General features: G+C 43.8%; 1 protein-coding gene across 1 annotated transcript; it reads left to right on the top strand.

Moving 5' to 3' along the window:
* Positions 1-25: 25 nt before the first annotated feature.
* hdac8 (histone deacetylase 8) lies at positions 26-20,927 on the top strand. The gene is made up of 11 exons (XM_079184987.1): positions 26-247; positions 729-781; positions 997-1,127; positions 1,863-2,004; positions 2,140-2,252; positions 2,826-2,903; positions 3,000-3,108; positions 3,324-3,496; positions 4,026-4,120; positions 12,834-12,939; positions 18,526-20,927. The coding sequence occupies exons 1-11, from the start codon at positions 128-130 to the stop codon at positions 18,546-18,548; spliced, it is 1,143 nt and encodes a 380-aa protein (XP_079041113.1). The 5' UTR covers positions 26-127; the 3' UTR covers positions 18,549-20,927.
* The last annotated feature ends 789 nt before the right edge of the window (positions 20,928-21,716 follow it).

Below are 21,716 nucleotides of genomic sequence, written 5' to 3'. Positions count from 1 at the left end.
GAATGTTGACGGTGTAACACCACACTTGAGAAGAAGACGCCGTCCGTTCGGAAATCTCTTCACTCTAACATTTAGTTTTTAGCTCCATTCTCCGTTCAAACATTATTTATATTATAATACATCGTAAATGAGTCACAGGGGAGACCGTGATGATGACGACAGCTGCGGTAATAACCGGAAGGTCGCGTATGTCTACAGCCCGGAGTACATCGAGCATTGCGACAGTTTATCCAAAGTGCCAAACCGGGTGAGTTGGACCGAACGTTAACGACCAACCGTTGTATTCACGTCGCGAGCAACCGTTGTACTCACGAGCAACCGTCAACCGTTGTACTTACGAGCAGCCGTTGTACTCACGAGCAACCGTCAAACGTTGTGCTCACGAGTGACAGTTGTACTCACGAGCAACCGTCAACCGCTGTACTCACGAGCAACCGTCAACCGCTGTACTCACGAGCAACCGTCAACCGCTGTATTCACGAGCAACCGCTGTGCTCACGAGCAACCGTCAACCGTTGTATAACTACTCTCGAGCAACCGTTGTGTGCTCAGGAGCAACCGATGTGTGCCCAGGAGCAACCGTTGTGTGCCCAGGAGCAACCGTTGTGTACTCAACGAGCAACCGGTTGTACTCACGAGCGAACGTTGTACTCACGAGCTCTGCTTTGTTGTCTTCATCGTCCAGACCTTGTAGTAATTGTTGTTTATTACTTCCTGTTATCTTCCAGGCGAGTATGGTCCACTCACTGATAGACGCCTACGGACTCCTGAAGCACGTGAGGTGAGTGACGGCTGATGACAGTTTAGTAACACAAACAGAGTTTGCACAACGATTAAAACTCATTTACGTTGGAGATAAACGGCTAAACATTCATGGGAAGATGTCAAATATAACTTCCTGCTTGCACAGTTCAAGCTCTGGTTCACCTGAATGATGCAGATTCGTCTTATTTTGGAGGGAAATCAGTTTTAAACTCTGTTTTATTTCCTCTCCAGCACCATTAAACCTCAGGTGGCCTCCATAGAGGACATGGCCAAGTTCCACACAGACTCCTACCTGGAGCATCTCCACAAGATCAGCCAGGAGGGAGACAACGACGACCCGCAGTCGGTCGACTACGGCCTGGGTGAGGAAAGCAAAGACCTCACCATTACAGCGTTATTGACAGAGGGAGTAAAGTGGAAACAAGTGTTCATGCAGTACCATGTTATCGACAGCAGGGGGCACTATAACACAAGATTCAAGCAGAGAGCACAGCTCCTTATCAAAGACATCCCTCCATGTTTGTTGTTCTAGGATGAGCCTCCTCTACGTCCGTCCTTCTCCGAATGTTTACATTTCTAACTTTAGATCCTCAAGTTCAACCCTCCTTGTTTTCATTTCCTTGACTTGTTCCCTTCTTTCATCCCCCCCCTCATCCATCAGTGCTCTTCTTCGTGTCCTCGACTCGTCTCTCCGTCGCTTCCTCTCCCGGGTTCATCAGCAAACGGCTCCACCTTTTCCTGGATTGAGACGCTTTCTCTCTCTCTGCCGTCGCTCTCCTTCACCTCTTTAGTCTATTGTTACGTCACACTTTGTTCTTTTCCTTCGCTCGAGTCCATTCATCTCCCTCTTTTCTGTCTCCTTTCCTTCCTCCTTTTCTTTTCTTCTTTTAGTTACAGCCCCTCAGTTTCATTTTACCTCTTTTATGAGGACACGATTGAGCCTTGAGAAGCGCTGCCTGTGCAGAAAAAACTTTAAATCAAAGTTAAAAATGTCTATTTATGTTCAAGAAACACTCAAATGTATTTGTGAATGACATTGTGGGCTCTATATATATATATATTTTTTTTTTTTTCTACCTGTCCCCCCCCCCCTCCAGGTTACGACTGTCCGGTGGTGGAGGGGATATACGACTATGCGGCAGCAGTAGGGGGCGCTACGCTGACAGCAGCCCAGTGTCTGGTGGACCAGAAGTGTGAGGTGGCCATCAACTGGGCGGGGGGGTGGCACCACGCCAAGAAGTAAGCCCACCTGTGGATCCCACTCACCTGCAGCCGTCCTCGTCAGTTCCACCGATGGGCCTGAGGGGGGCGCTCCAGGTGAAAGGTCACACTTTTTAAAAACGCACAGATGTTTTATTTGTTCTCTTGTCACAGGGACGAGGCTTCGGGTTTCTGTTACGTGAACGACGCCGTGTTGGGGATCCTCAAGCTGAGGGAGAAGTACGAGAGGGTCCTCTACGTGGACGTGGACCTGCATCACGGAGATGGTACGATCGGAAACAATGAGATCAAACAAGTAGAGAAAAGATCGAACAAGTAGAACTCAAGCTGTGGTGTCGTCAGAGGGATGTTTGTCATCAGGCTGAAAATCCTGAAATAGATCCCTCCAGTATTTTTAAGTGTAGGTGCACAGGTTTAAAAATATCATTTTACAAACAATATTTTACAAAATCTATTCATTTTACAAAATCTATTTATTTATTTTACTAAATTCAGTAATACAAAATGTATTTATTTTACTAAATTTATTTTACTAACTTTATTTGACTACATTTTATTTGACTAATTTATTTTACAACATTTTATTTTACTAAATGTATTTAACTAAATGTTATTTTATTTATTTTATTTATTTTATTTATTTTATTTATTTTATTTATTTTATTTATTCAAGTCATTCTGTCTCACTGAGCTTTCTGTTTCTTTTGCTGCTTTGTCTGTCAAAGCAACTCTGTTTTTAAAGGTGCTATATAAATCAAGTTATCAAAATAATTATTAGCATAAAGCACCTAAACATATATATTTTGTGTTGCTGTTTCTTTCTCCTCGTCTCCCTTCAGGTGTGGAAGATGCCTTCAGCTTCACATCCAAAGTCATGACCGTCTCCCTCCACAAGTTCTCTCCTGGATTCTTCCCAGGTCTGTCCTTACAGATATTTAAAATATATATTTTAACATGATAACCTGTGAGACAGTGTACAATAAGACAATAAGTGTGTGTGTGTGTGTGTTCAGGTACGGGTGACCTGTGTGACACGGGGCTGGGTAAAGGCCGCTGGTACGCCGTCAACGTCCCGCTGGAGGACGGCATCAAGGATGACCGATACTACCAGATCTTTACAAGGTACACACACACACACACACACACACACACACACACACACACACACACACACACACACACACACACACACACACACACACACACACACACACACACACACACACACACACACACACACACACAGACAGAGTAACTCTCCTGAGGGCCCTCAGGCTCCTGATTGGCCCCCAGACTGCGTCAACATGTTTACGTCCGTCTCGTTTTCTGTCGTGCAGCGTGATGCAGGAAGTGCGAGCGCAGTTCAACCCGGAGGCGATGGTCATGCAGCTGGGTGCAGACACCATGGCGGGTGACCCCATGTGCTCCTTCAACATGACCCCGGTGGGGGTGGGCAAGTGTCTGCAGCACGTCTTGGAGTGGCAGCTACCGACACTGCTGCTGGGAGGAGGTACGTATGTATTGGTGCGTATGAACTGTGTGTGTGTGTGTGTGTGTGTGTCTCTGTACATGTACTATTAAAGTACTCCTAATGAAAGGTGGATACTGTCATATATCCCTTGTGTGTGTTTGCTTTGAATCTCAGTGATTCACTCATTTGTGTACAAGTACACACACACACACACATCATGCTCTGTTCCAGACCCCTCAGCCCTCGGCCAGATGATAGCTACTACTTATACAACACAATGAAGCCATTTTACTCAACTACAATCCCACCTCTCTTCCTTTCTCTCCCTCCCTCTCTGTCCTACATACTTTCTCTCTGTTATATCCTCCTCTCCTTCTTGGTTCTTGTCATTCTCTTGATTTCACTCGAGTCCATCCTCTTCACTTCTTGAGAGAGCGAGAGAGAGAGAGAGAGAGAGAGAGAGATTATCTTTACTTCCTGTTTATGTTTCCTTCTAATTGACTGTTAATTGCAATAAAACGAGTCCACACAGATTAATTTAATTTTGTTTCTCCTCTTCTTTCACCAGGAGGTTATAACCTGGCTAACACAGCTCGTTGTTGGACCTACCTGACGGCGGCGGTGCTCGGAAAGACTCTCTCCTCTGAGATACCGGACCACGAGGTATGACCTCTCTCTCTCTCTCTCTCTCTCTCTCTCTCTCTCTGTGTGTCTCTCTCTGTCTCTCTCTCTGTCTCTCTCATATGGCCACAGTCATGCACATTCACATATTCCCACATGAACACAAACGCGCTCATTCATTGTACTGTCACACCAAAAACCCCACAAACACACCCCCTTGTGTTCACTGTCTGCTGAGTCACTCCATCTAATCAAAGATGGCCGCCTGCTTCTCAATAAAGGGGTTTGTCTGCAGGTGACTCAGACTCGGAGTGTGTGTGTGTGAGAAACTAGTGTTGACAGTTCCTCTCTGTCTGCTTCATCTAACACAGACTCCTCTCTCTCCATCTTATTTATATAATTATTATTATTAAAGGATAAATCTAAGTTAATGAGTTACTGATGTTCCATATATTAAAGAAATAATGCATGGGTTACTTCCCTTCATGTGGGTACTTACTTTAGTTCTCTTTGTTGTTGTTATGAACGAGCCATCTTGGATTACTGCCGTACACGTCTCTGGTAGAGACCTGTCAATCACCGTGTAGCCCCGCCCCTAAAGCATCCCCTGCTTTATGGTCTGTTTGACTCTAAATGGACCATCATTTACTAAATGAACATCATGCTGTATTGAAGAAGACTTGAAACTAGAGATTGAGACCATAAACTCATGTTTACAATGTTTACTGAGGTAATAAATCAAGAGAGAAGTAGAGTCATTTTCTCATAGACTTCTATACAACCAGAGGAGTCGCCCCCTGGTGGACACTAGAGAGAATGCAAGTAGAGTATAACCTGATAATCATCAAAGTTCTGATTTACTCCAACAAGTATGCAATGAAGTCTGGTTTCCAAATCAAGTCATTCATTTGATTTCTGTATTCTGTGATGTTATTAAGACGCTTCCTGTAGGCCTCCAGTAACAGCGTTATGAAACGCAGCACTAAGCAGACCTTTAGTTATTGCAACAGTCTGCTTTCTGTGAACTGTTAACATTTAAAGTGGAACTGAATCTAATTATTCGCCGTAATCAGGTCACGGCGTGGATGTAAACAAATTAACCTACTGAGAAGTGAGTGGAAACACTTCTTGGATTTGCCTCCGCAAGGGAGGAAAAACATGGCGGTGATTTAATAGAAGGGACGTGTGTGTGTGTGTGATCACGAATGTTGTCATTATGCTAACTGCTAAATCAAATAGACCCTCCAAATATCAGAAGACCCATCTGCCTCTCTCGCTCCTATAGACACACAAAGAGGCTCTTTCTCCAGCCACTGAATTTTGGACCTTGTCTTGGTCAAATGTAATGAATAGCTGTGTGTGTGTGTGTGTGTGTGTGTGTGTGTGTGTGTGTGTGTGTGTGTGTGTGTGTGTGTGTGTGTGTGTGTGTGTGTGTGTGTGTGTGTGTGTGTGTGTGTGTTCTGACTGTGATGAAGGTACCTCTTGTTTCTCCTTGTCAGCGTCCAGTGGCCCTAAATAGCCTTTGACCTCATTAAGAAGCACTCACTGAAAACAAAGCAACTATCAGTGCGGGCAGCTGCCACAGACGATGAAGACGAGGACACACACACACACACACACATTTTCTTTGAATAAACAAACAACCTAATGGCTTTTACGAACTTGAATGTTGCTTATTGGCTTTCAAATTTAGTAGTTAATCTATTTTGAAGTTGAAGTACTGCCCAAGTTAACACAGGTGTGTCTCTGTGTGTGTGTGTCTGTGTGTGTGTGTGTGTGTGTGTGTGTGTTCGTGGCCCAGTCTGTGCCCGTTGTGCTCGATAAGAGGGGCATTTATCCATGATGACCAAGCAAAGCTGAAGTTCCAGCGACACGGGGAACAAAAACTACCTTTGTACCCTTTTCTGTGTGTGTGTGTGTGTGTGTGTGTGTGTGTGTGCGCGTGTGTGTGCGTCCACCCTTCTGCTCTACTGTAGACTAAACCACATGAATGCACACATTCATTACAGTGGGATAATGAACTAGTCTGTTTTATAGCAGGTTTTTTTGTGTTTCTTTGTATGATAAATTGCCTCCAATGTGGAGAAAACAACTGATACTCAAATGGGAAACTTTCCGTTAGGAAGTCACACCGAGTAGAAGTTAAATAAATGCTTTTATGTTTCCACTGTGCTGCTGCCATGGACTGCATATAATAAAGTGGACATAGTCAATACTGGTTTAAGAGAGTTTAGGACTGGTTTAAGAGAGTTTAGGACTGGTTTAAGAGAGTTTAGGACTGGTAAAGCATCCCCTGCTTTATGGTCTGTGTGACTCTAAATGGACCATCATTTACTAAATGAACATCATGCTGTATTGAAGAAGACTTGAAACTAGAGATTGAGACCATAAACTCATGTTTACAATGTTTACTGAGGTAATAAATCAAGAGAGAAGTAGAGTCATTTTCTCATAGACTTCTATACAACCAGAGGAGTCGCCCCCTGGTGGACATTAGAGAGAATGCAGCTTTAACACATGAAGCTTTGGGTTCCCTTTTCAGACCCGGAAATTGCAGCCTTGCAATGTGTCCTTAACTTAAAAAACCTTCTTTTAGTTTCAAGCATCGAAAAACAGCCACTTTAGTTTGTTTTATCTACTCATATCTCACGGAAATTAGTCCAAAGATATTTGATTTGTGTTGGTTTAGGCTTATTTTGAATGGAATCAACTTCATCTGTTTTTTCTCAGCACCAGAGAGGGCGAGTGTTCAGTCTGTCGTGCACAAACCACTGGACTAAACGGTTAAAAATAGTAGTCTAAGAAACACAAACATCAGTCACAGTTGGCCGGTCACATCAACAATAGTGCTGCAGTGTTCTCTGATTACCAGTCAAAATATGACACACAATGACCCCGCTGCTATCACACTTATTATACTCCAATATCTTATGAAAACACAAGTGAAAGTGCCTTTTGTAGTTTGAACCGGGACTCAAACCGCCGGGTCGAAAAGTCATTAACCCTCCCTGTTGACTTGTATTGTCCGATAGCGGTTAGCTGATCCGCATTGACCCCCCATTGTGTGACAGTGGTGGAGCCAATCTGTGTGTGAATCGGAGGGCAACAATCCGGGTCAGAGGTCCGTTCACGTCTCTGATTGGACGGCCGTGGGGAGTGTTTTCAAGAACGTGTCCTCACTTGTTGTTTTTACTTCTTCAAGGAGATTTATTTGTAACGTCTGATGTCCGCATGCTGTAAGCAGCAGCTGATAGCAGAGTTTCTGGACTCTACGGCTGTCCACTACGAGGGAGGGACCCCCTGAAACACGGCTCTAAATCAGTCAAACCCGGAGTATTGATCAGGTCCGGAGATAACGGTGCTGTGAAAAGTTACAGAGTGAGATGTCCTCTCTCTGTCTCTCCAGTAGAAGCTGAGAACTCTGGTTGTCTCAAACACAAGTAGGAGAGGAAACAGCAGCAGTTTATCACAACGTCTGGCCAACAAGCAGAACATCAATCCGCATAAATGCTCAGTTTTCTACTGTTTGTTTTGTACATTTTAAATAAGAACTATGTATCCCATCATGCATTGCGCTGAAGAAAGAAACTGGCAGATGGACGAGAGAATAGCGTGATTTTAGACAAATCGATACAAACGGCAATAAAGTACTTTTTATTTATTTGTTAAACTGGGAGAATATGCTTATTGAACCCCCACAACGTCAACGCATGCTGCTTTACTCCATCCGTTCTTACCTTTCACAATAAAAGCCCCACACATGTACATCACTGTTTACCAGGGGAACTTAAATCAACAACAAAAAAAAGCCACCAGCCGCCATTGCTATGGAAAATTTTAATTGCGTTATACCCAGAACCATCTGTGGAAGGCTCCGCCTCCGTCAGTCATAAATAGATATTAAAGAACTGTCTGAGTTCAGTTCCTCTCGTCTCCAGTGAGAGAAACAAAGGTAAATACGAATGAGTGTCACAGGAAGGGAGGACGTCTCTGCTCCCAGATTGGCAGAAGGGGAGGGGGGAAGCGTCCCGCGTCTTTACTTCCTACTTCCTCTTTTCCTGTCTGCAGCCACTTCCTGTCCCGCCCCTCGCTGCCGTCGGGGAAGTGTCGGCTCCCAGAGTCACGGGCTCAATCACCGGAAACGTCACCGGAGGAGAGAGAGTGTGTGTGTGTGTGTGTGTTGAGACCGAGGGGAATTTGCCTGTTTACAAAATGATCATCCATCTTCCATGAATCCAACGTGTTGCTCCTGTGGATCATTTGTCTGAGCGATGGCGGGGAAAGTGTCCGTTGGTTTGAACCAACAATGAGCTGAAAGAGTTCGTTTCATGTCTGGTTTCCTTCGTAGAGAGTCCCGTCTGTGTGATATCTTGTCTTCTTAATGTCTGATCCTAGAAGATGGGATCATCTTGCTGTCAGACAGCTTTTACTGAGCTGTGTCATCCGTCCTCTCTTCAAATCCACAAGACTCCATTAACAGAAACAGTGACTTTACCTGGTAGAACACAGGAGTAACCGGTCTACCGCTGCCCAGATCGGTTCGTTAGTTTGAGTTATTGTGTGACTTTTGGAGAATCCAAACTATCTCTGGTCTGCTTCTCCAGACTGGCAGCGTGCCGACCGCCATCTTCTGCCTAACATCAAGGCAAAAATATTGATTTATTGTCTTCTGCTGCCAAGTTTTCTCTATCAGTTTTAAAATGTAAAGAATGTTGACCGGAGCAGCCGACTCCTTTTAGACTAAGCAGACCTGCAGGTTCACCTTTCTGCTCTGAAGGGAGAATTAGCCGATAGAAGCGACATCATTCAAAGCTTAAACGGCTCAGCGGTGAACTCATTCTGGCTTTGAATCTCATCTCCCAGGTTTCCTTCTAGCTTTCCTGATTATGCCCCAAAAAAACACAGTGTTTGTTGCCTTAAAAGGACAGACGAGTCTGTAAAAGACGGATTGACGAAGAGGTAGAGGAGGATGGGAGAGAGTCCAGAGAGGGGGGGTGTGTGTGTGTGTGTGTACGTGTGTTATGTGACTGTGATTCGGGCATCGAGCCGCTTTTCTTTTCCTTGTTGAAAACATTTATTACACAGCAGACACAAGAGTCCGTTTGTTTTCTCTGAGACGTTTCCCCTCCGCTGTGCCGCTCGGCATCCTTCGTAGCTGGAGATCCTGCTGATCGCTGTGAAAACACACACACACACACACACACACTGCTGTCAACAGATGGGCTCATGCACACGAACACACACACTTTTTTCACACACATGTTCATGTTTTTCTACTCGCACATGAACTTTCATAGACGCACAATAATAAATACACATGTACTTGACAAGTATGCAGATGGATATTACGGATATACTACAACTGTTATTACTACTATTCGTGTACTATTTACTGTAATACTTATAATACTATCACTGCTACAACTGTGATCAGGAACATTTATCCCAGAAGCGATAAACGGCGACAGGATGTTGTGGGCGAGCGTTCGTGTCACGGTGTTTCGTCGAAGCCGAGGCGTTAGCGGTGCACGAGGACATGGCCTGGCGGAGACCCTGAGCGTCTGAAGCTCGAGCGCAATGCATCCTGGTACATGTAGGCACTGCCGCCACAGCCCCACAAGCAGGGAGGACGCGGCTTTTTTTTCGGTCAGCACATTGAGAAATGCAGACATAAATGTGTAGCCGCAGTAAAGATCTTTCGTGACGGTAGTAAAAATGTGTGTATATACACACATTTAGATCCAGACGCACAGTGTTCTCTGCATCAAGGCCGGTGTTTCTCATACAGACAGTGAGTGATGGGCAGAGGGTGAAGAACCAGAGACCTTCCTCTATTTATCTCCCCGTTTAGTCTCTGCCAGAGACACTGGAGCCAGTCAGCTGGTTCTCTTTCTGTCTCTTGACCTCGTTCATACCTCACCGGATCGCCCGCTAAACTCACTGATTCTATCCAGCGTCGCTCTTCTTCTTTTCCTCTCGTTCTACTGCTTTATGTGGTCTAAAGTAGGATCACCAATATTATAGAAATATGTCTTTGGATGGTGTCTGCACCTCTCTTTCTCCCCACGGTCATCCAAGCCAAACAAGCAAGCAGCAGTAGAGACTGTGTGTGTGTCTGTGTGTGTGTCTGTGTGTGTGTTTGTTGCTGGACAGCAGGAGACAGAGCACTGGGTTCATGGGAAATACATTGCGGGCGTGCATGTGTGTGTGTGTGTGTGTGTGTGTGTGTGTGTGTGTGTGTGTGTGTGTGTGTGTGTGTGTGTGTGTTAAGTAACCACTCTCATGTTGAGCTCCGCTGAGACCGGAGGTAAGACACAGAAACTCATCGGAGCTAATTGGAAGCAGACACACACACACACACACACACACACACACATTTAAAGACACCATGGATATTTGCTTGTAGGCATGAACTCACGCAAGCAAATATCAGCAGACTTTCACACAAACACACACTCTTACCTTCATCTACACACACACTAGCATTCCCTCTCTCTGACTCACACACACACACACACACACAGGGCTATTAAACAAAGACAGAGTTGTCTTTGTCTTTCAAGTACACCAAAGTATACTCCTACTGCATGTTGGCTCAGCTCTGTGTGTGTGTGTGTGTGTGTGTGTGTGTGTGTGTGTGTGTGTGTGTGTGTGTGTGTGTGTGTGTGTGTGTGTGTGTGTGTGTGTGTGTGTGTGTGTGTGTGTGTGTGTGTTGCCATTACAGACTGTTCTGAAGTCTTCTCTAATGACATACATCTAATCCACTAAAGGGGTTCAATCCAAAACCAGATATTCCTCGTCTTTAAAATGGGGGCATTAGCGCAGAAATCATTACGGGATGTTTGCAGACTCACTCCGCCAACTTAAAGGAGCAGTGTCACATTATTTTGGGGTGTTTACCATCTTTAGATCTGGTCAGAAGCTTAAATTAAAGGTTCATCAATGTTGCCCGACAGTTCCAGCCTTCTTAGAATCAACCTTCATGCCTTTTGGTTTCAGAACAGATGATTCCAAACTTAATTTGAGAGACAAACGTCCGTATATTTGGAGTTTGTCTGGAGGAATACGGGTCTCATTGCTCGTCTCGGGCGTGTTTCTGCTGAGTCCTCAGAGTCCGAGGCTTTCACAACAGCCGCTTGCGGGACGGACTGACGCACTTGTGGTCGGGCCTGGCCTCCGAGTTTGTTTTGCTCTCATCACAGTCACGGCCCGAACAAATTCCCTGGAAATGTGTTTTTTCTAAACCGACGTGCTCGGGTTTTAACTTCTGCTTGAACCCACAACTCTCTGGGTTTCCACCTGTTTTTGGTTTTTTTATTTCACTCGTTACACATTGGCTGGTTTTGTTTCATGGAATCGGTCCCGACTCTGCGTGAAATGCCAGGAGCCTTTGGTATGTGCTGAAATCATCTCGGGCCTTTTTTTCTTCTTCTTCTTCTTCTCCTTGTTGGTGAGGCCCAGGCGGTCCAGTGGAGGTTTTGACTGATTTGTGGTTTCTGCTTTTCATTTTATTTCTGTACGTGAACCAGACGAGGGCCGTCTCGTACATTTGTCTGTGTCAATGCGACTCCATAGACGTCAGAAGATATAAGGAACATGTGTCCGTCTGAGCGCTCTGATGTGTTCAGTAGCGACACCAGCGGCCTGGCTCTAGGGACGGGCATGCCGGTTATTTCAGTCGGCTATGATACGGACTGAAATATCTCACGTCTCAGCCACGAAATCTGATGGATGGATCCGAATGACTTGGGTGAAGCCTTGACTTTTCCTCTCACGCCACCATGAGGTTCACATTTGTGGTTTTTGAGGAGAATTATCTCGACAGCTATCGGACGGATCGCAGTGACATTTGTCGTAGACGATCAGATCAATATCGGTACTTTGTCCAAACACCTGCAAAACTAACGACATTCCCGTCGGCCTCGGCTGCAATAAGTCTAAGAACGCTAACGCGCCAAACCAAAAACATTACACCGACGTCAAGAAGGGGAGAAAACTGTAATTACGACTACTTTTGCTCCTACATCTCAGGGTTCTTTCTGTATGATTCTTGGTCCGGTGTTGAAGGAGAACGCTGCAATGTTATCACCCCGCCGTCAATGCACGTCCAACTAAAAGTGCTGTTTTCTTTCCACTGACGGGCTCAGATTGTTATCAAGTGTCTGACTACATAATGGAAAGAACCTCTACGGAGACATAAGGTGTTTTTCTTTAACTTCCACTTGAGCCGGTCTGTTCATTCGCTCGGAGAAGTCTCGTTCTGGACTCTCGTGGCTTCATCCACATTGTAGAAATCAGCTCAGCCATGGTATTCAGAATATATCATATAATAACAATCTCAGCCTGTCAGCGGCACAAACAAGGAGTCACAAAAACATGGGAAATGGATTGAAGAATACCAAAGTTACACTTGAATACTTCTGTTACTTTAAATTGATTTATATAGACCATAATACGCAGGATCAAATCTATAAAAATAAATTCAGAACCGTTGACAGCATCAGGTTTTTTCCTCTGAAAGGAAAATCGTCGGTCAAGTTTCACAATCCAGCTCTTCAAAGTCCAAGCGGAGCCCGAATTCTTCCAGGAAAGCAGCTGCGTTCTTTAAAGAGAGTCAAAGAGGAGAGCGAGCGTACGTTGGCCCTCGGCTGCAGATGTCAGGGATGAAAGTAGGACTCGAGTAACAGAAAAGAGACATTTTACTAATCCATAAATCCAGGAGTTGTCGTACTGATCGCTGTGATGTGATGTCTAGTTTTTCACAGAGTACGGACCCGACTACTCGCTGGAGATCAGCCCAAGCTGTCGACCAGACCGCAACGACACCAAACACCTGGACCAGGTCATCAGCACCATCAAAGGTGTGTGTGTGTGTGTGTGGATGCACAGGTGTGTCTGTTTGTGTGGGTGTGGAGGGTAAACAGGTGTGTGTGTGTGTGTGGGTGTGACACCCTGAACCCTGGCTCACCTGAAGCCCTTTTGTCTCTGCGTGGCTCTTTTTATGTGTGGTTTCATGTGTCTGGTCTTGTTTCTATACGTCTCTGTGTGGGATGAAAGTATGACTTGTTCTTCTTCTCTTTTTTCTTCTTCCTCCCTGTGGCTCTTAACATCCTTTTGTGTGTGTGTGTGTGTGTGTGTGTGTGTGTGTGTGTGTGTGTGTGTGTGTGTGTGTGTGTGTGTGTGTGTGTGTGTGTGTGTGTGTGTGTGTGTGTGTGTGTGTGTGTGTGTGTGTGTGTGTGTGTGTGTGTGTGTGTGTGTGTGTGTGAGAGAATACAGGCTGCTCTTTCACCCCCAACCTCAATCAGAGGCTTCAAACATGTGGTATTTTACCCTTTTCGCATCTTTGTCTTTCCATACATTCCTTTATATATATGTGTGTGTGTGTGTGTATATGATTCTGTGCTTGTAGCCGTGTGGTTAAGCCCCTGAAGCCGGGCCTTTTTAGTCTTGGCGCTGACAGCCCACAGCGCCCAGGAGAGCTCCTCCGTCGGGGTGAAACCCGGGCGAAGAGTTGAGCGGCGGGAGCGTTATTGTAAGGAGGGCGAGGTCGGGAACGAGCGCGTCTACGAGTCGGGTTCATTTTCCCAGCGTCGCGCTGCGTGCAGCCGCCAAGCCGGCTTCTTGAGGTCTGAACTCGGGATCGTTTTCGGTGTCAAAGATCCGGTTTGTGGAAGTGTTAACCGCAGACGAACAGGAGATCCTCCTCATGTTCACTTCTTTGGTGAAATGTAATGTTTAACACGGCAGCGATCCATTCTCTGTGAATGATCCTGGGAGGAATTAAATCTGGACACAACACCATGTTTTATGTTGAAGAATGTCAACATGATATTCCGTATCAAATCTCCTTAAAATAACTGTCAGAATTGTATTATCTTGGGATCTCAAACTCAAGGGTTCAGTTCAAGACTATCGAGATCTTGAAAGCTGAAATCGTCTTATTTATGTGATTAATTATCCTGTGATCTCAAGAAATCAGCCTTTTGTTTCTCGAGAATTGACATAAATTCAGTTATCGCACGAAAACCAGCTTGAATATCTGAACAATGAAAAACAAATAATTGCAAGCGTGGCTGTTGTCATCTCGCGCGTAAACAAGCTTTTTCCTGACAAACAACGAAGTGCAGAAGTTGCTTTCAGCTCCATCTATCCTCAATGTAAAGCATTGTTATCAGGTCTCTAGTCAGCTTTTTCATCCGGGCAATTGTGACTCAGCAACTCTTTGTTTTTCAGCAACACTGCTTCTGTAGTAATTCACATGAAGACTGCGAGGAGGAAAAATGGTTATTCAGCACACAAAAGGAAATGTAGCTAATAAAAATAATAATGATAAATTTAGCCTGTTTATAGATCTGGTGTGTCAGTGTGGTCTTAATCATTTATAACTTTCTCTAAAATGATCAAAGATGTCCGCTACACAGAAACAAATATAAGTGATCACAGAGTGGAAAACTTCTGCTCAGCGAGGACGGAAAGCCAAAACAGAGGGAGGAAAAAAAGAAGTGTTCTCAAATGTGACCCGCATTAGAGCGGACATGGTATCAATTAGCAACTGAGAAAAAAAATAAAACCCCCATACATTTAAACCCGGTTTATCCAAAACAGCATTAAACCCTCTGAGAGGCTCCGGGTCACATCAAATCAGGGGGACGGGAGTTCATTTGCCGATATTCGTTTTGTGCTTTGGCTCGCATTAAATCATCACAACCAGACGGGGCCGAGAGTAATCGCCGGTTTGCAGTCATACGGCTTTTATTAGGGGCGACGTGAGGGGATTCGAGGCGGATGGAGGGAAGAAAAAGAGAAAGAGAAAGAGGGGAAGAAATGAAACGCAGACGAGCCAAAGACGGAGAGAAACTGGCTGCCTCTCTCGGGTCGGCTCGCTCTGATTCCACCTGAAGTGTGTAAATTAACTGAATTTATTATCAGAGATGCATTGATTTCACCTCTTTTATTGGCCTTCCCTTCCATCCACTTCTTCCGACCTGTCACATCTGCTTTATGTCCTCTCTCGTTCTTTTCCTTCATGTCTTTCTGTCTCTTCTACTCACAAAAAGAGTGATGTCACCGCACAACAAGCAAGACACCGAAACCACCGAAGAAGTGACGGCTTTATCATTTTAAATATCGGAATATTTTTTTTGGTCTCTGTCTCCGATTTAAAAGAGAGACCCACACGTCTGCCGACTTAACAAATTCACACGAATAAGAATAGGCCGTAACACACATACACACACACACACATGACATCATCGGGGTGGATCTGTGTTTCTCTGGTCTGGAAGTGCTGTGCAGCTTATAAACATTGGTTTCCCTGAGAAACTGTGCAGTGTGAGTTAGTATTTGTGTTTTGTTCTGTCTGCTGGCACGAACGGACCGTAAAGATTTCAATCTTAAAGTGGTAATCTCCAAAATCCTTCCCCAATCCCATATGTTCAACTAACAACGTGCACATGCATCGTGCACATTATGAGCTCACTGCACAGTATTTTTGGCGGCGTGTATAAAAATAATCAGAGTGTCGTAATATTTTCTGTTTATTATGAAACTGGCGGGACAGATTTGACCGTGGCGGCCCGCCCCGAAGATTTCCGTTAATTTTTTTACTCGTTGTTTAGTCAAATTCAAAAGAGCTTTTAGGCTCCGCTCTGTACTCCACTGATGGCGTGCGAGCTCGGAGCGTGAACGAAGGCGTTTGTTGCATTATTCTCCGAAACGCCAGAGCGCGTACAAACAAAATGAACCGTCGCAAATCAAAAAGACAAGAGCGTAGCCGGCAAAACACCATAAACCAACGTCCACAAGCTCAAGGAGGGATCGTACACTTCACTGTGAACTCGTATCACATATTCATGGACTAGTGAAGAAACAAGTCAAGTATTACATGAAGGTTGAACGTCCTGTAAACAATTTAATTTAGCTCCAAAATATTCACTCAAATGTAGATTTTTAACTATTCCTTCTTTAAATAATCCCTGGACGTGTAAATAGTGCTTATATCAGTGAAGTATTTGTGCTAACATTCGTACGTTAGCATATTAACGTTAGCATCGGACTTAGCTCTACATCATCAGCCTCCGCTGTACTTTGAGCCGAATGCCAACGTTAGCGCTCTTAATTTCTCTTTCATATCTGTCTGCTCTTTTACTTTCTATTTATTCCCATAAAGCACTTTGTTACCTCGCTTTTGAAAAGTGCAGTATTAATTTTAAGTATTTCCGTTTCCTGCTACACGGGGACACATTTGATTGATATCTTACGTTGCAAACTCAACAAATACACTTTGTATTATTATGGATAAAGATGCTAACACGTCTTCAAACAGCCTTTTACTACCAAGTCAGTTATTGTTCCAGAGATAATTAAAACCAACATGTTTCTCTCGCATCTTAAACCAACATAAACTGAATACTGATAGAATAAACAAATGATAAACAGCGTGACAAGCGTTCAAATATAAGTCTGCGCGTGTTTCTCTACTTTCGCTCTCTCAGTCTTTCTTATTGTTTCTCTCTCATGCGTTCTCACTGACGCTTGTTAAGCGGGCGTGTCAATTAAAATGTGATTTTATTTTTTTATTAGGTGATTGTCAGAGGCGGCAGCAGCTGCCTGACCGTGTGGATTCACAACTCTGTGTTTACGAGACTGGTAGCGAGATTTCCCCAGGGGCTGCTTTTGTGTGTGTGTGTGTGTGTGTGTGTGTGTGTGTGTGTGTGTGTGTGTGTGTGTTCAGCTTCATCAGTGTGAAGATAGAGTGTGTGTGTGTGTGTGTGTGTGTGTGTGTGTGTGAGTGAACTGCCAGCCTTTCTGTGTGACTGTATCTTATCTGTGTTTGTGTGTGTCAGCAGGGAATTACGGCGGCATCTTTACATCCTGCTACTCGTCGTTAATTCTCTTCTGCGCACACACACACACACACACAAAATACATTTTAAAATACACATTGACACGAAGAAGTACATCCAAACGTGTTCAGAGAAGACGTATGAGCACATTCAGACTCAAACAAGAGACTTTGTGAGGAAACACGCACACACGCGGTATAAAACCCACCCACAGATGCTGTGATAGATTAATGTTTGCAGGTAGTAAATACCAGAGGACCCCGTGGACACTCGTCACTTTACCACAATTTACCGTCTACATCTGGTAAAGCAAGAGGGATGGAGAGAGAACTGATGGAGGGAAAAAAAGAAAGAACCTGCAACTTTTTCAATGAATCTTTTAGTCTATAAAATATACGATAATATATAAATAAAAAGACGTCCAACCATCTGACAAACACCTGAAACATAATCAGGAAGATGGAGAAAGAGACGGAAAGAATATTATACAAACTAAATAAATAAAAGCCGCCTCAGACGCTGAACTTCTTTTTGTTTTTTGACTTGATGAGGTTAATTAATGTCAGAACACCACAAAGCTTCATCACACAGAGTTTTACCACTTTCTCTTTCCGTCTGGTAAACGGTAGAAAGACCGGTTCAGGGTTTTATTGTTTTCGTGGAAGTGATCGACGTCACGCGGCCTCGTTAAAATGAATCCGGAGGCTTCTGTGGGTCTTGAACACGACGTCCTGAGCAAACACAAACGGGCTTTGGTCAGTCAACACCAGCACGCTTTGTGCAGTTTAACATAATTTGTTCTCGTGTTGGGAGTTGCCACGTGGGGTCAGAGACAGATACAAACACAGAAAGTGAGACGGAGCGTCCAGAGGAAGGAAAAACACACGGGAGCGTTAAAACGGTTCAGTTTGTCCTCTCGATGAAGCCGCTGCTGTTGTCACTGCAGGCCCAACATGACAGGACTCCACTGACAGCTCCACAATGGCCAACAAACAGGACATCCTCCCTCACTGCGTCAGGGCAATTACTCACCCTCTGATCGTCTGTGTGTGTGTGTGTGTGTGTGTGTGTGTGCACGCACAACATGTTTATTTTTCTCAATCAGGCAATTTAACATAACAATAGACGAACAAAGCGGCATTGTTTGCAGTGCAACGTGTAACGTAAACCGGCGACTAGACTTTTATAATGCAGCTATTGTGTCAAAAGTGTGTGTGTGTGTGTTTGTGTGTGTGTGTGCGTGTGTGTGTGAGTCAGACGTGGAAACCAAATCTGTGTCCTGATGCAAATGAATTTGCAGTGTTGCTTAACGTTGTAATTTCCATATCGATTCCCTCTTTGCATGCTTGCGTCGTGTTTCTTCAGAGGCGACGGATTCGGCCAGATGTTATTTTGCATTTTGTGTCAAAATATATAAACTGCTTCCATGTTTGGTTTGGTTTCTCTTGGTCTCTAAATCGTTGATTTAGCATCGTTTTGCGTCCCGTTTAACGTGATGAGTTTTACCCTTTTGTACTTCCTCCTCCCTTTTTGTGTGTGTGTGTGTGTGTTCACCCATGTACCCTCACCCCTCTCATTTCTCTCTCTTTCTCTTGTTTACAGGGAATTTAAAGAATGTGGTTTAGGAGTTGGCAGCCTCCTCCTCCTCCTCCTCCTCCTCCTCCTCCTCACAAACACACACCATGTTTCCAAACCAGGTCGATACTCGCCGGCTTTAATGAAGACAATATGAAGCAGACCCCTTCGGCCCCGAGGCGCGGAGCGAACGAGGGAGGGATGAAGGCAGGAAAAGGTTTTGGAAAACATTAGCTGAGTGTTTCCAGGGGAAAACAGTTTAATACGAGGGGGGGGGGGGTGATGTGGTTTCTGTACACTGTTTATAATTCTTTTGTTTTTTGGAAAAAGGTTTGTGTGAATGGGAAAGTTCAGTTTTTGTATCGAGGGAAGCGTTTGTGTTCATCCTATCGGTCGGATATTTTAAACGTAAAACGGAGAAACAGATTTTTGCAGGTGTCCGGTTTCACGTTCACCTCGGTGCTGCTGTGACTTCAGCCCCCTGAGGACAGATGAGCACTAAAACAGACACAATACGAACACTGAGGTTCCCCAAAGCATCTCGTTATACTCGTAAAAACAGGAGGGTTTCTACGCAGGTCTGAAAAGTAGATTAAATGAATTGAGAAACTTGGAAAGTCTGAAAAAGTTTGGACAGTTAGACGCAGAGGAAGTTTGTTGTTGTCTGTCTATGGATTTAAAAACAAACACATTTTAACTTTCCATCTTACCATTTAAAATTCCAAAGATTTCATGAACTTTTCAAGTTTTTTTTTTAGATGAAAGCAGAAGACGTAAACTGGTAGAAGAAGGTGAAATCAATTATCTTCAGGTCAATAAACAAACATGGCTGCTGCTTGAAGATTACCAGACGCAGGTTTTCTCACAAGGACCGTAAATGCATCGTCGACAAAACGTTTGAAGATCACTAAACACGTCCTCGCTTCCAGTTTATCACTGAAAACAGTGAGCGAGATCTTAGGAATCTTTGGGGAACAAATGTTGAAATCTGTTCCTCTGTTTAAATATATATATATAAATACAATGATCTCCACTGTAGCTGCCTTTTAAATGTAGCTATGATGTCCCCAAATGCTCCGCAAAGTCAGTTTTCTTTGCGTAAATGCAAAGATCTCAGTTGTCGGTCGTTAAAATGCCGAAACAGTTCTAAAAATAGCTGCCGAGAACATCCGATTGTTTCCGGTCCTAAAACAGAAGCGTCTTGTTTTAACCCCTCCAGCTGTAGCGTTTGTGATGTGGCACATCAGTCACGTTGCACAGCTGCACATCAGACTCTTCAAATCCTCTTAATGAAGATGGAATCTTAACACAAGTGGGGGAAAAAAACATGTGGAGGCTAAATGCATCATCACAGAAATGTTCTTTTTGCATTGAGCAATCCCACTGTTTCATGACATTTCTTACCAAATGTATAAAAATCTGTATTTTCATTAATTTTTCTTCTTATGTAACCACCGTGTAGCTTTATAACGACAACACTAGCCTGTTCTTTACTTTCTATAGACTGTAAATTATGCTATCAGCGCGTTACAACATCTGGTGAATCAGAGTTAATGACTTAATATCTGACGACAGCAATGTGAGTGTGTAGATGAAGCATTGAGTAGTTTAATTTTTCTCATTGGCGCAGCTGGCTAGGTAGCTAGCTAACTTTAGCTTCCTTATTCCACCATGTTTTCATTCTAAAGTTGCTGGCTAATAAGCTAGCTAATGTAAGCTTGCTGATTCCACCATGTTTATATGCTAAAGTTAGCTGGCTAGTTAGCTAGCTAACGTTAGCTTCCTTATTCCGCCATGTTTTCATGCTAACGGCAGCTGGCTAGTTAGCTAGCTAACATTAGGTTCCTTCTCCACCATGTTTATATGCTAAAGTTAGCTGGCTAGTTAGCTAGCTAAAATTAGGTTCCTTCTCCACCATGTGTATATGCTAAAGTTAGTTAGCTAGTTTGCTAGTTAGAAATGGCAGTTTTACAACAACAAAAAACACCGTTTAGCTTTTTTAAGGGCTTTTTTTAAAATCCATCCTCCATACTTGGAAAAGACAAAGTGGACCTTGAGTAAATATATTTAGCCCCTTTACTTTAATTGTGGCAACTAAAAAACATTTTCGGACATTACAATCCATAATTAGTTTTATCTAAAAATTAAATATTTCTTTTATTTTTTTTTTCTTGCAGATTTTCCAAAAGGTTGGAAAGCCTTTTAACAATGTAATTGTCAATACATGTATGTGACCACGCTTTTCACATTTCATCATTTGTCCAAAACATTTTAAATCCACTTCGGATGAAACTTGTGTCGGAATGTTTTAGCATAGAGTTAATTTGTTCGAGTACGTATGTTCATGCATTTGTTTTGTTTTTTAAACTGTTGGCATGTTTTTATGTACATACCGCGGGCGTTTGTTGAAAATAAAAGACATGAGAACATGTTGTTGTCACGTGTCTGCTGCGTCTTTAAGCGGTGATTTATGAAGCGTGTGTCGGTTAAAAGAGGCTTTTTAATGGAGAGCGTTTTTGAAAGAGGAACCACAAATGTCGGGCCAGTTTCCTTTAGAAGTGATGTTCCCCCTAAATTAATGGCCTGGAAATTCACACCAAATGTAGAAGTCACCAGCCGGAGCTGGCATGTGCAGAACAGAAGTGTGTGTTTGTGTGTCTGTGTGTATGTGTGTGTGTGTGAGAGGATTCCCTGTGATCTTTATGAACACTGCTGCGGTCACCTCGGCGGTTTGAGCCCAACGTAGCCGGAGCAAATGAAACCCATTACACCGTTTACGAGTTTGGAAAAGGAGAGACGATTGAAATTCTATCTCATAAACTGGGAGGAGGAGGAGGGTGAGGGTGGGGGTGGGGGTTACACGGTAACCGTGAAGAAGGGCTGTAAACATGAGAGACGTGAGAGACTTTGTGTGTGTTTATGTAGCTTTTTGTTGCTCCGCAGAATCAAATTGGAAAAACTTGTGGAAACTCGAGAGGATTCAGGGCAGCGCTGGAATTCCTGAATTGTCTTTTCACCAAAAAAAAAAAGATCCATCGTGACCCATTCAAATCATTATTTATAAGGAAAATTGGTCTCCTGGTTGTTTACAGTTGGATATGTAGCCGTACAAAACTGATAAGACTTAACCAAGAACACTAGTCAAAGAAACATCCATTTGTCACGGTCGGCCATGTTTTTTGTTTACGTTTGGTGTGGAACACCCGGAAGGTCAGAAG

The sequence above is a fragment of the Pholis gunnellus genome (genome assembly GCF_910591455.1).
Source record: "Pholis gunnellus genome assembly, chromosome: 23".
NCBI lineage: Eukaryota > Metazoa > Chordata > Actinopteri > Perciformes > Pholidae > Pholis > Pholis gunnellus.
Note: the sequence above shows the minus strand (reverse complement) of the source record. Positions and strands in the feature narration are given on the sequence as shown.

What these genes read in the sequence shown, in the direction of transcription:
- hdac8 (XM_079184987.1), top strand. Translation starts at nt 128, where the DNA reads ATGAGTCACAGGGGAGACCGTGATGATGACGACAGCTGCGGTAATAAC. An exon ending in GTCGGTCGACTACGGCCTGG is followed by an intron (nt 1,128 to 1,862) that starts GTGAGGAAAGCA and finishes CCCCCCCTCCAG; the next exon opens with GTTACGACTGTCCGGTGGTG. An exon ending in TACTACCAGATCTTTACAAG is followed by an intron (nt 3,109 to 3,323) that starts GTACACACACAC and finishes TCTGTCGTGCAG; the next exon opens with CGTGATGCAGGAAGTGCGAG.